Source organism: Rhinatrema bivittatum, chromosome 2, assembly GCF_901001135.1.
Source record: "Rhinatrema bivittatum chromosome 2, aRhiBiv1.1, whole genome shotgun sequence".
Taxonomy (NCBI): domain Eukaryota; kingdom Metazoa; phylum Chordata; class Amphibia; order Gymnophiona; family Rhinatrematidae; genus Rhinatrema; species Rhinatrema bivittatum.
The window spans coordinates 544,252,510-544,267,593 of NC_042616.1; the positions used below are offsets into that span (position 1 = coordinate 544,252,510).

Genomic DNA, 15,084 nt, shown 5'->3' on the forward strand with positions numbered 1-15,084 from the left:
ATAGCTACCTCTTTCTAGGAGAATTGAGAACCTTAACATTAAAGCAGACAACCTTTATGTCAGCCATTATCAATGATTACACCATTTTCCCAGCTAGATTACACAGAAGTTGCTAGACCTCCCCTCTCCCCTTCCAGCTCCCCTCCAACCAAGTATGTGCACACCCCAGTACACTTCCCCTGGGGAATGACGCCACCCAATAGTGGCTGCTCCCAATATTCTAACTAGTTCAGATATACTGACATTCCAACCATATCTTTTTTTCAATAGCAGACAGTATAATACACTGCATAAAAGAGAACAAAATACTCCCCCACCTGTATAAAACTGAGGAGCATGTATGAACCATTTAAATAAATAGTCAACCAACATGCAAATAAACTCTGCTTCTGAGCAACTTTCGATAGTGATTGAGCTGAATTCTGCAATGGTAGCAAGATGGTAAGTCACTATCAGAGTTCAGCCATAGCCTTTTCCTTCCTTTACCAATTCTTTGCAGTGTGATGTTTGGCACCCTTGCATCGGTTTTTCAACCTCCACTTATTCTTTCATTGTAATGCCAGCTTTCTGTAAGATAGCCTTTGCTGCTTCCAAGGAACTCCCTTGCGAACCACATCCACTAATCGCAAAGGAAATTCCAAAGGGATATAACCATTTGTAGTGAATATTCTCAGCTTTCAACAAATCCATAATCGGCTTCATATTTTTATGACGCTGTAGCGTGATAGCTAAATTATTTTAAATTTGTATGGATTTTATTTTTCCTAGTAATGGTTCCCATACTTCTGGCTTTCTGCAATATTTTATCTTTAATAGAAAGTGAGAAAGGCAGGCAATATCATCTCTTATTTTGTTACATAATGGTCTCCCCTGTGCCCTATGCACCCAGTCTACCACTTCTGAAGGCTCCATTTCTGAAGAATCATGTAATAGAACAAGCCTGCAAATCTCTCACAATCTGGGTACAATTAGAAACATCTTCCTCTGGCACACCCCTTAATACGAATGCTCCCTCTATGTAAGCAATTTAAGGTCTTCAATTTTGTCTAAAATCCTGATGTCCCTGCATCATCTGCAGCAGCTCTTATTTCTGCTGTACCATATCCTTGGCCTGCTCGTCCACCCTCTGCTCCACATCAAACACTCTCTGCCATAAATCAGTGACTCCAAGGTACATTTCTTCTACTGTAGCCTGTATTTTCAACTTCACTGTTGCAATATCAGCTTTAAGATCACTGAATCACACTCGGAAAGTCGGCCCTTGTCGGCTCCTCCTTCCCGCTTCCAGTCTTCACCATCAGCTTCAGGAGAAGCATGGTCTGTGGCATGCTCAATATTGCCATCCGAGCCTCTGTCTTTCAGGATAACTGCAGCACTGGTAAAGGAGAACTCATGCAGATCGATTGACTTTTTTCGATGCACCATTGCTACCTGTTCCTTTCAGCTTTATTCTGGGTGCAGTATGGTTAGAATCGCTCATTGTTTAAGTAGCCACATAGAGCAAGAGATTTACGAGGCCATCATGGGTGGATGTCACTTCCTTCGCCCCCTATTCTTTTTAACATTTACATCTGTCAAATATGTGATCTCATTCAGGCCTTCAACATTGAGTGCCATCTTTTTGTGGATGACATTCAACTGTATCAAAATTAGAACTGATCAGTCACCCTCCATTTCAAATCCCACCCATTGTCTTACATCAGTGGCACAACAGCTCAGCAACCACAAACCCAAATTGAACCCCTCTAAATTGGAACTTTTCTGGATTAGCCGCCAAGATCATCCCTTAAGGTAACCACCTTATTTGTTAGGCATGCCTTTACATCCAAAAGAATCAGTATCAAGCTTAGGGGGTTCTACTTGATCAAAACCTCAGTATGGAAACATCTCCAAAGTAGTAAACACCTCATTCATGCATCTGCAACAGTTATGCCAACTATGGAACTACCTAGATAAATACAATCTATTTGCAGTAATACATGCACTAAACACAAGCAGAATAGACCACTGCAATTCTTTATTTAATGGTATCTTCCTATACAATTCAAAATGCCTCTGGCTCTTACATAAAACAGAAGCAAGAATTCTAATAAGAGCAAAAGCATCTGACCACCTATTCTATCTCAACTACACTGGCTACCAATAGAGAACAGGATCAAATTCAAAACACTTTGCTTTGACTTCAACAGGCCCCAGTATCTCTCTTGCAACTCCTCCTCCCTTATGTTCCCCAAGAGAGAATTCAGATCTGCCCAACCAGCTCTACTTTCCACCCCATCTCTAGATTCAGCTAGACTATCCGGCACCAGACTTCAGGTCTTTAGCTTTATGCACCAAAGATCTGGAATATGCTTCCATTATCCAGTTTGGAGCCCAGCTACCTAACTTTCAGGAAAAAGGTTAAAGCATGGCTTTTTAGCCAAGCACTCCTAGAGAGTTCTTTTCCAGAAATCTGGTTACTACAGAAATATTCCTATTTCTACAGCAATAACAAAAGACTAACTAAATCTCCCTTTAAAATGATTACTGGAAGTTCTGTCACTCTGTGGTGCACAGTTGGGTGAAACTAGAGATCATGCTTTTTCTACTGCCAAACTTTTTTTTTTTTTTAACTCTCTCCAGGAACATTTCCGATTAACCACCTGCCCCAACCAATTTAAACAGTCCTACCCTGTACAATAGATCACGCTGTTTTAACTCTTAACTGATTTCAGTCTTTTTTTGTTTGTTTATTGTAAGATTCCTAAGGTGGATGCAGCAGTCTCGGCGGTTACCAAGAAGACCATGAATCTGGTGGCAGGGGCTGCCACTCTGAAGGAGTGCATATTCATAGTGGATATGCTAAAATATGATTTGCTATGAGGCCTCCAAGACAGGGTGGATTTGAGAAGCCCTGGAATAGAAAATCAGGTGAGTCTCGTTGCAGATGATGCAAAGATCTACAAAAGGATCAAAAACTACCTCCACTCTGAAAATACCTGCTCCCTACATGCATTAGAATCAACTATAAACTCCTTGGCAGCTTTTAAATGAGTGCCGTGAATGTGCTGCTACAACCTACTGTTTTACTGAGTTTTGTATATTTTCATCCAACTTTAGTTTCATTGTTGATTCTCGCCAAGTTTAATCCTTTCTGAAGTTTCCTTCAGTCTAGAGATGTGTTAAGCTGCTACACCTAATTTTGACTATTTTACCATTCTAACATGCTGTACCCTGCCTCAGATGAATTTCTTATTCGCTAAGAGGTCGATATTAAAAGTATTTCTTGTGCTAAAATGCCCACATACTCACGTATATGGGATGTACGCAAGCAACATGGATTTTAAAAACTGTGATTTACTTGCATATATGTTCGTGTATGAACAAAAAAATAACATGACAGAAAAAGGGTGGGGCATGGGCATGCCAGGGCGTTGCCAACTTATGCGCGGAATTCCACATTTTAAAAACAGAGGCTGCAATGTGAGGCGGCTTGTTAGTCATGCAATTTTACTGCTGCACCTGATAAGGAGCAAATCTGCAGATCTTGTGTTTTAGAACTTACGTGACAGAGTGAGGGGTCTGGGTCAACTGGGGAGCATACAGGATGAAGAACCAGAGGGGTCTGGATGACCTCGAGATTGACTGGGAAAACTGGTGGACTAATTGGTAAAACTGGGAATGTCCCTCATGTGAGCATGTTTTAAAATCCACTTACATACAAGTGTTCAAGCTGGCAAAGTCCTATGGAAGATACGTGAAGTAGGTTTGCTTGAGTAACCTCTTAAAATTAGGAGCATACTTCTGCATAGGTGTATTTGAAATCATACAAGCCCAAGTATAGACATGATTTAAAATTCCAGCGTATCTCTGCTTGAGAGCCAATATGCATGTGTTAGTTTTAAAATTAGTCTGAAAGGCAGGTAAATTGATTACTTTGGATTTATTAATCATCCAGATAGAGCAGAAAGAGAGAAATTAAGTGTGTCATGCAAGATTTAAGCAAAAAAAAAAAGCATGACACTGGATTTGGGGTAGTAGTAGGGTGATATACTGATACATGAAAGAGAAAGGAATTGAAAAGGAATCTTATGATTGGGGAAAATCTGATTGACATAAAGGACCTATTAGGATAGATATGAAAGTGAATAAGATTGATTATTCCTGGTATAAAGATCAACATGCTGCTGATCTTTATTACTTCAAGTTTTTCGTAGGCATTTGCCACAGATGAGTGCCCACTGTTGTATGAGCAACGCATTGTCAAATCGGTAGGTTAAAAAATACTTTGAAAGGGATTTTGCTTAATTTAGTTTTTTCTAATTTATTTTTGCTTTTTAATGCTACAAACTGGAAGCAGAAAATTAAATTTCCTGAGGCAGCCGCTGAGGTGAAACACTGGCCAGGACAGAGAGTTTATTTTTGAGTGGTTTCATTTAAAGAAGAAAGTTCATCTACTTAAAAACCGTTCTATCAAACAAGCGTTAAGTATTCTGAGCTTGAGTCATATTTATGAACTTTAAAATTATTCAACACGAGTGAAGGCTTTTGGACTATTAAATGCTTTTGAGTTTACAAATTTATTTTTTTTTAAATTTTAGTCTCAATTTTGGTAAAATTTTGTAAAATTTAAAATTTTGGGGGGAGGGATAATCACAACAATGTTAAAAATTAAAATTTTTTTACGACTCATGATTTTGCCTTTTCAACAAATCTGTGAATTTGTTACAGATTTGGCATCTGTAGTCTTTTCCTCTTAAATAAAAAAAAAAAAAGGTTTAGTTTTGATGGTGTGATCAACATTGTGAGTGCACAATTTTCTGGATGTCATTGCTTATTATGGCACAGTCAGCCTTTTACTTTTTCAGTTCTCTCTCATTAGAGAGAAGAGACAAAACGGAGAAATTTCTACTTACCCAATAATTTCCTTTCCTCTAAGATAGGCAGGCCAATCCACACCAATGGGTTATGCACTCCTACCAGCAGTGCCCAGGTGTACCCATACAAATACACGCTCAAATCTAAGCCACAGTCTTACGCCCACAAGTTCCCCCATGCACGTGCGCGCCCACATCAGGATACTGCTGCGTGGTGAGAATGCATGTACACACCAAGAGTTCAGGAAAAGAAGCCATTGCCGCGGCCTACCAGACAGTTGACTGAATAAATCTGAGAAGCTGGGCCAAGCCAAAAGCTGCTCAACCCGAGCCTGAGCTACCTCCAACTCTATACTAACTCCCCAGAGAAGAGAGAGGGAAAAGGGGGTAAGAGATGCAGAGGGAAGGAGGACCTGATAAGGAAAAAAAGATGAGGCCTATAACTTCCCTACTGGTTTTTTTTTTTTTAACCTGAGATCAGCCCTCCCTGGCTGAGAGCACGATCAGGTCACTGGCTATATGGGGAGCACAAGTCTTCACCACCCAGCAATCCCTCGACCTCTTTTTTAAAGTCTATACCTGGTCAGGCTTCCAGATTTAAAGCACTCAACTGAGGGAGGGACCAAAGAGTGTCACTTCAGGAGCTCAAGTGGTGTGTGTCTGAATCTTCTCCTAGTCTTTTTTTTTTTTATAACCACAAACAATCCCACAGGGGAGGTGCATGTCCACCATCTTCCGGAGACTGAAAATATTGGCAGGCTGATGTTGGGGCAGGGCTAAATGTCAGTGATGTCAGCGAGTCAGCTTTGCACCAACTCCATCTGCTGGTAAGAGAACATAAACCAGTGATGTGGATTGGCCTGCCTGAGTGCAGAGGAAAGAGAAAATTCTTTAGTACATCAAACCCTAAATCTGTATCCTATAGAGAGATCGATAGAATCATTAAAAAAAAAAAAAAATACCCAAGAAAGGTATAAAGAAAGCATTAAAAAAAAAAAGAAAAAAGCTTTTTCAGTAGAAAAGAAGTTCTAGAATAAGAGGTTATGATGGGATGCACCATTTAGGAAGGCTTGTAACAGAGAATTATTCTCTCACAGAAATAGCAGTGGATACAAAGAATGGCCTCCAAGTGAAGGTGGTGGAGACTAGAAGTAGTAACAATTCAAAACATGAGATAAGCACAGATCTTTAATGTTGAGGATATGAAGGTAAAACCTGTTCATATGGGCTCAGAGGTGAAAACTTGGTTGTTTTTGCATATATTTAGAGAAAGTTGAAGGGGTGGAGTAGATTTACATTGAGGAGAAATTTGCCAAGTGGTCTGTGGGTAGTTTGGCTGTTGGGAGATGATAGGGTGGGTTGGTAGAGATGTGAATGTAGATGGATGGGAGGGGTAGTTGGGGGATTATATTAATCTATTGACATTTGTCGGATAAAGGATTTCTTTTTAATTGGGGGAGAGTTATTTTGTTCTATTGTGTGTATGTGTGTATGTATACCATAGAGGAGGTGCAAGGGAGATATAATACAAACCTTCAGATACCTGAAAGGTTTTAATGAACAATCAATGACAAACCTTTTCCGTTGGAAAGAAATCAGTAGAACTAGGGGCCATGAAATGAAACTCCAGGGAGGATGACTCAGAACGAATGTCAGAAAATATTTCTTAACAGAAAGGGTGGTGGATGCCTGGAATGCCCTTCCGGAGGAGGAGGAGAAGACAAAAACAGTAAAATATTTCAAAGGGGCATGGGATAAACACTATGGATCCCTTAAGGCTAGAGGATGTGAATGAAGAAAAGAGGGCATGGGGGTGACTTGCTGGTGCGGCAGTTACTACCCTTAACCAATGGGCCTTTATGCTGTTGATGCAACTCCATCATTGCTCTCTGCTTCAATGACAAGAGTTAACGGGGAACTGGACTCAAATAGCAACCAATAAGAGCCCTGACTGACAGTCTGGGAAACTGATAATTATAAAAGATGGCTTGCATGGCTACTAATTACAACCATAAGCTTTCTGGGCAGACTGGATGGACCATTTGGTCCTTTTCTGCCATCACATCTATCTATTTATTTATTTATTTTTTATTTATTTAAATGCTTTTAAAATATACCGACATTCATAGGACATATCATGCCGGTTCACAATCAACATTGGAAAGGCAGAAGAGGAAATTACAAATAACAGGGAGGGGTGAGGTGGAGCAGGAAAGGAAAAAGGAGAGGATGGGGGCCAGGTGACAGCAAGCGCAGAAGTTGCGGGAAGGAGAAAGGTAGTGAAGTGCTAGGAGAGAGAGAAAATTGATGTTTTATTGTTTTATTGTAAACCACGCTGGGGTCTTTGATTACTCACTCTTAATCAAATATAAATAAATGGCAACAGGAATGGAAAATGGGCAGACTAGATGGGCCTTGTGTTCTTTATTGGCATTCATATTTGATGTTTAGCCTACTCTTCCCTTGTGCTTCTCTTACTAGTCATGCCAGCAAAGAGATCCCCAGTTAGTCTCTCCAATCTGAACCCTTCTGTCTCTTAATGTGAGCAGGGGAAAGGGGGGGGGGGGGAGGGAGATGGTTAGTCCCAGTCCTGCATAGCAGCCCTTCCTCTCTCTAAAGCCCCAGAACATCTCCACAATAGGAAGAAATTAGACTTATCCAAAACTCAAGTGTGCCACTAGCATACAAGTGGGCTGGTCTACAAGATCTAGACACCTGCCAAGATTTTGTTGAACAAGATGTGCTATCATTCATCACTTACCTGCTTTTCAACTTTCTCAGGAGTCATGTCTGGCACCAATCTGACTGAGAACTTGCCAATCACTTTCCTTGGAATCACAGTTTTGGCTCCAGTTGCAGAGAAAGCTCCTTCAATCCCATGAAGTGAGAGAGATGGGTACCTCCACCTGTGCATCAGAATACTTTCCTGTGGGGAAAAACGAATGGAAAAGAGAAACTATTTAAGAAAAGGAAAGAACATATATAAGATCAACTGATGTGCTGCCTATAAAAAAAGTAAAATGGATATGGATTTATGCAGACACAGGTGTTCTCCTAGGACAGCAGGATGGAGCCCGGCACGGAAAACTTTTGTCAGAGTTTCTAAAACTTTGACTGGCACACTAAGCATGCCCAGCATGACACTATCTGCACATCCATGTGAGGTCCCCCTTCAGTCTTGTAATATAGAAAAAAATCATGAGTGAAAAACTAACACAAAAACGCAGGAAAAACCCAACTCTGTGGGGTGACAGGCGGGTTTCTTGAGGACTAATATCATGCTGTCCTAGGAGAACACCTGTTACAGGTAAACAACTGCGCTTTCTCCTAGGACAAGCAGGATGGTAGTCCTCACAGATGGGTGAATACCAAGCTCCAGATTGCTCCCATAAACAACCAAGACCAACAGGTACCGAACAAGGTGCCAACTGGCATAACAACAACTGCAGTGCTGTTTGTCAATAGGGAGAAAGCCGGGTTCCAACTAAGGGGCCTTAGGTAGGAAGAGTTGGGTTTAAGCCTGAAAGAGGTTGTGTAGGATAGATCGGCCGAATCTACCGTCTAGTCGACCATCTTTGTCCAAGCAGTAATGGGCGGTGAATGCGTGCAAGGTGCTTAACATTGCAGCTCTGCAGATTTTGGTGACGGGAACTGCCTGTAAATGGGCCACCAACACCGCTATAGCCCTCTCAGAGAGATTTAACTTGGCCTTCCAGCTAAAGGCCTGATTGCGCATAGCAGAATGAGATGGAGTCTGCTAGCCAGTTGGATAAGGTCCGTTTACCCACTGCAACCACCATTCTATTCTTATCAAAAGATATGAATAGTTGGGTGGATTGTCTATGGCCTGCTGTGCGTTCTAAATAGAAGGCCAAAGCTCTTTTGCAATCCAACATGTGTACAGCCAGTTCTCCCTGGTGGGAATGGTGCTTTGGAAAAAAAAAAAGATGGGCAACCCAAAGGACTGATTGATGTGAAAATCAGTCACTACCTTAGGCAGGAAAGGAAAATTGGTTCTTACCTGCTAATTTCTGTTCCTGTAATACCACAGCTCAGTCTAGACAAGTGGGCTTATCCATTCCTACCAGCAGATAGAGGCAAAGAACAAAACTTTGAGGCACTGCTACATAACAGAGTGTAGCAAATTTGAATGAGTCTAACACAAATGAGGAAAAAGATTGTGTAATAGCATCTGGGGAAACCTCATATAAATGCCTTCAATAGGCCGATGATGCCTTGCAGGCTAATAAAACATGAACCCCATGGCTGTGGATGTTGAATGAGTTATAATCATTGGTACCCCCAGAGCGTATGATGTTTTTGTAGTTTATCAAGCTATCACTTGTGACAGGTAATGCTCACTGTTGTGACAGAGTGTGTCACCTGCAGTCCCTCAGTATTGACTGGTATCAAGCCAAGATGAAAAAAAGAAAACCATTCCCTTAAAATAGGGCAAACTAAACCAGGGATTCCCTGGAAAAGCAGCAAGCAAACATTTAACAACCGCTGAACTCAAAAGGACAAGTACATTCTATTAAAAGAACTCTTCGGAAAGCATTCAAGACAACACTAGGACAGTCAGTCTTTCGGAAGTAGCAACAAGGCGGGCCCCTGGACTGATCTGTGGTATTACAGGATCAGAAATTAGCAGGTAAGGACCAAATTTTCCTTTCCTGAACATACTCAGATCAGTCTAGACAAGTAAGATGTACCCAAAGCACCCCTAGACTGGGCGGGAACCCAAAAGACCCGCTCAACACAGCTTCCCCAAAAACCGCAGCCTCTGGCGCGCGAACATCCAGATGATAATGCCTGGTAAAAGTATGAAGCTAGGACCAGACTGCAGCCCTACAAATCTCCTGTGGAGAGACCAACTGACACTCTGCCCACGAGGTTACCTGAGCCCGAGTGGAATGGGCTTTAAGGCCAACTGGAATCTTCCGACCCTTAGAAATATAAGCAGCACAAATAGTCTCCTTCAACCAACAGGCTAAAGAAGCTTTGAATGCCATCTCCCCTTTCTTTGCCCCACTAATCACAAAAAGATGATCTGAATGCCTGAAAGAATTGGTGACCTTCAAATACCGCAGAAGAGCATGCCAAACATCCAAAAGATGGTAACTCCACTGTCTGATTAACATGAAAAGCGGAAATCACCTTCGGCAGAAAGGAAGGTACCGTACGCAAGGACACCATTTCAGAAGAAATCTGCAGAAAAGGATCCCGACAAGAAAGAGCTTGCAGCTCCAATATCTTTCGCGCTGAGCAAAGCGCCACTAGGAACACCATCTTCAAAGTTAGATCCTTTAGAGAGGCCCGAGCCAAGGGCTCAAAGGGGGCCTCCCAGAGCACCTGCAACACCAGATTGAGATTCCAGTCAGGACACACCTTCTGGACTGGAAGCTTCAAACGCTTTACACCTTTCAGGAAACAGACGACGTCGGGATGAGAAGCCAACGGCTTACCCTAAACCTTGCCCCTAAGGCAACCGAGGTCCGAAACTTGGACTCTCAGCAAACTATAAGCCAAACCCTTTGACAAGCCCTGCTGCAGAAAAGATAAAAAATGTGGGATGGAGGAAGTTAGCGGATCCACTTGTTGCTGAACATGTAGGTCCAAACTCAGACATACGCCATGGAGGTCGCCAGATGCCTGGCCTGAAGAAGAGTAGCAATGACAGACTCAGAATAACCCTTCAGTAGCAACTGCCACCTCTCAAAAGCCAGGCCACGAGACAAAAGTGATCCTCCCAATCCGAAAAGATGGGACCTTGATGCAACAACCCCCGCAGATGAGCTAGTCATAGGAGTCAGTCCACAGCCAGATGAACCAAATCCACGAAGCATGTACGACGCAGCCACTCGGGAGCTACCAGAATCACAGTTCTGGGATGGGCCTTTATGCGCCATAGCACGTACCTTATGAGGGACCACAAGGGAACACAAAGGATCCCCTCTGCCACATCAGAGCGTCGAGACTCACCGAACCGATGTCCCGTCTGCAACTGAAGAACTGAGCTGTTTTCACACTGACCCGCATCGCCATGAAGTCCAGTTGAGGAACCCCCCCCAAATCGGGCACAAATGAGGTTCTAGGGACAGTTCCCACTCCCCTGGATCCAGCTGTTGATGGCGGAAGAAAACCGCTTGCACATTGTCTACTCTGGTGACGTGGGAAGCTGCAATCCCTTCTAGATGATATTACGCCCATGCAAACAGCAATTGAGCTTTCTGAGCCACTGCTTGACTCCTGGTTCCCTCTTGACGGCTTATGTATGCCACAATAATCACATTGTCTGAGAAATCCTGAACCATGTGACCTTGCACCAGCGGCAGAAATTCTTCCAAAGCTCTGCGCACCACCCTAGTCTGCAAGCGGTTGATAGACCAGGACTTCTCCTCCAGTAACCAGAGTCCCTGAGCCGAATGACCCAGACACACAGTTCACCAGCCCCCGAGACTGGCATCTGTGGTCACCACCACACAATCCGGGACTTCGAAACTCACTCCCTTCTCCAAATGGGGCCAGGATAGCCACCATGCAGGTTGGCTCTGGCTTCCTTCCCTAGAGGTAACAGAAGGTGGTATTGCTCAGACATTGGATCCCAGCGGGACAACAGGTATCTCTGCAGCAGGCACATGTGAACAGAGGCCCATGGGACCAGCTCCAATGTCAAGGCCATGGAGCCTAGGACTTGTAAGTAATCCCAGACCTTCAGAACTTGGAGGTGTAACAGCTGCTCAACCTGCCGATGCAATTTGGCTAACCTGTCCACTGTCAGGAACAACCGGCCATATCGGATATCGAATTAGGCCCTCAGGTATTCCAGGGATTGAGACTGTGACAGCTGACTCTTCGCCAGGTTGATCACCCAACCCAGAGAGCGTAACGTCTGGAGAATGCGGTCCACCGCCCAAACACACTCCTCTTGTATCTTATTTATAGTTTTTTATATACCGACAACAGTTTGCACATCGTATCGGTTTACATATAACTTGTAACTATTCGGCAATGCCTTTACATAGAACAGGAACTATGCGTACAAAAACTAACAAAATAACCTGGCAATTGAGTAACTATTTACAGGATTCAGTGGTATGTCGTCCATAAACTGATTGAGGAGCTGGGTAGGCATAAGAAAATTACAGGATTTGCGATCGAACAATATGGTAACAGAAGGATGTTTCAAAGAAGGTTTTAGTAGAGGGGGGGAGAGAGGAGTGGGATGAGTAGTTTAACTAAGTGTTAGCACAAGGGGAGGTAGAAGCATATTGTAAAAGGTAATACAATGTAAAGGTGCTAGCCGCAGCTCTGTGGGTAGTCAGTGGGGTGGTTATCGTAGGAAGGGTAAGCCTGTAGGAACAGCCAGGTTTTTAGCTTTTTTCTTTTTTAATTTGGGTGTAGAGGTTTCAGTGCGTAAGTCTGGGGGCATGGAGTTCCATAGGGTGGGGCCAGCCAGGGAAAAGGCTCTGTTCATTGTGGAGATTAGTTTAGTGGATTTGATAGAGGGGTTACGTAGAGTTCCTTGGAGGGCAGAACGAGTTGGTCAGGTAGAGGTGCGAAGAAGTAGTGGGGGGTTTATCCAGTTAGTGTTTTCATTGGTGATGCTTTTATGTATAAGGGAAAGAACTTTGAAAATGATGCAGGATTGTATTGGCAACCAGTGGAGTACGATGAGGGTAGGAGTGATGTGGTCACGTTTTCTGGAATTAGTAAGGATACGTGCTGAGGCATTCTGCAAGAGTTGTAATGGTCTGGTGTGTATGGCAGGGAGGCCAAGGAAGAGTGCGTTACAGTAATCTATTTTAGAAAAGATAATAGACTGTAGTACTGTACGAAAATCAGTGAAGTATAGGAGGGGTCTGAGTTTCTTGATGGTTTGTAGTTTGAAATAGCAGTCACTTAGAATAGATTTAATGAAGGGTTTGAGAGAGAGCTGGTTGTCAATAAGGACACCAAGGCTACGGGTGTGGGAGGGGAATGACGTGGTGGAGTACGCAAGGGGAATGAAGGGAGAGGGATGTTTGTTGGAGATAAAGAGTTCTGTTTTTTGTGGATGGAGAGCAAGGTGCATGTCAGTGAGTAGTTGGTTGATAGCAGTCAGGCATGATTCCCAGTTTTGAAGAGCGGTTTGGAGGGAATCAGTGAAGGGGAAAATAATTTGGACGTCGTCTGCGTAGATAAAGTGTTTAAAGCCAAGATTGGTAAGGAGGGTGGTGAGGGGGAGCATGTAAATGTTAAATAGAGTGGAGGATAGAGAGGAGCCCTGGGGAACACCTCGGTGAAGGCTAATTGGGTCGAATTCATTATTGCTGGTGGAAACTGTGTAGTGACGATCTTGTAAGTATGATTTGATCCAGGAGAGAGCGGTGCCGGAGATTCTGATGTTACTGAGAATGTTGATTATAATGATATGGTTAACGGTATCAAATGCAGCAGAAATGTTTAACATGGTAAGAAGAAATGAGTTCGAGTCAAATCCTCTGATAATGGTGTCAGTCAGGGATAGAAGCAATTTTTCAGTGCTCAGATTTTTACGGAAGCCGTATTGTGTGGATGGAAGGATGTTGTGTTGTTCTAGGTAATCAGAAAGGCGAGAGTTGACTATTTTTTCCAAGATCTTGGATAGGAACGGGAGGTTAGAGATAGGTCTAAAATTGGCTGAGATGGCAGGGTCAAGGCTAGGTTTTTTAAGGATGGGTTTCACCACAGCCTGTTTTAGAATATTGGGGACTGTGCCTTGTTCTAAGGAACAGTTGCAGATAGATGAGAGAGGTTTGGCGATAGTTTTGGGGATAGCTATGAGGAGTTTGGTAGGAATGGTTTCAGAGGGATGGGAAGAGGGTCTCATTTTTTTAAGATGTTTTCAATTTCAAGGGACGAGGATGAGTCAAAGGAGGAGAGGGGGTAGCTGAGAGATTGAAGAAAGGTGGAGTCGCAGTGTTTGGGTTAGACGAAAAGCGTGCTGTGAGAGAAGTGACTTTGTTTTGAAAGAAGTGCGCAAGTTCATTGCAGTGATTTTTTGTGGTGGGTGTAAGTGGTTGTGTGGGGGTGGAGTTGGTTAGGTTGGAGACCATTGTGAAGAGCACCTTGGGATTGTATTGGAAACTATGTATCTTTTTGGCATAATATTCTCGTTTAGTTGAGATAGTGGCATTCCTATATTGGTGCATGAGCTGGTAGTAGGCAGTTTTGGTTGCTGGGGAGGGATGTTTGCACCAGCGTCTTTCCGAGGTTCTGAGAAGGGTTTTGAGGTTCTTGAGCTCTGTAGAATACCATGGTTTTTTATTTGAAAGGGCTGGTTTAATGGTTTTTGTAGTGATAGGGCAGAGTTTGTTTGCTATGTTGAGGGTGACATCATGCCATGAGGTAAAGGCATTGTCGGCTGAAGTAAGGTCCAGTTGGTTGGATACATCTGAGCATGCAATGGAAAGGGTATCTAGTGTACATGATTTACGGTATTTGAAGGATTGTGCCTGGGTGGGGGCTGGGGGGGGGGGGGGGGGGGGGGGAGGACTGCTGAAAAGCCAGGGTGGTTTGAATGATGGAGTGGTCAGACCATGGTATGGGGGTGCAAGATGGGGAATTGATGATGGTGAGTGGGGAGTTGGTGAATATGAGGTCTAAGATATGGCCAGCCTTGTGGGTGGGGGAGTGTATGAGTTGTGTAAATCTCATGGTCTCGAGGGAGGAAAGGAAAGCTTCACAGGTGGGGGATTGCGGAGTGGCATCAACGTGTAGGTTAAAGTCACCAAGGAGGATAGTAGGAAGGTCTGGCGATAGAGAATTGGCAAAGAATTCAATGAGCGGGGAGGAGTTGTTTTCTAGCAGGGCAGGGGGGGTGTAGATGAGGCAGATTTGAAGAGTTTTGGATTTAAAGAAGGCAATTTCATATTGGCTGGGGAGGTTGCAGTTTTGAGAGGAGAGTTTATGTTCTTTCTTTGCGGCCAGGAGTAGGCCCCCACCTCCTCTGCCATAAGTATTCCAGAAACCTTGGAACGAGGCAAGTGAATGGGTCCAACCATTCCCCTTGCTCCAGACGGAGAACCTCTTCCACTTCAAACTATAAAACTTTCTGGTGGAAGATTTCCTGGAAGCTAACACACTTGAGATACATGGTCAGACAAATCCAGGGACTGGAGGACTAAAGCACTCAACATCCAGGCCGTCAAGACTAGTGCCCGAAGGACTAGGAAGCATGCCATGAAATTAGCAAGTAGCACATTTA

General features: G+C 43.4%; 1 protein-coding gene across 3 annotated transcripts in view; it reads right to left on the reverse strand.

The window, feature by feature from the left end:
* LOC115085173 (cytosolic non-specific dipeptidase-like) overlaps nucleotides 1-15,084 on the reverse strand; it is a 139,831-nt gene that overhangs the window by 24,703 nt on the left and 100,044 nt on the right. For all 3 annotated transcript variants that reach the window (XM_029590876.1, XM_029590875.1, XM_029590874.1), the window contains exon 9: nucleotides 7,618-7,782. In XM_029590876.1, the coding sequence (XP_029446736.1) occupies nucleotides 7,618-7,782 (165 nt within the window). The remainder of the gene's footprint in view (nucleotides 1-7,617; nucleotides 7,783-15,084) is intronic.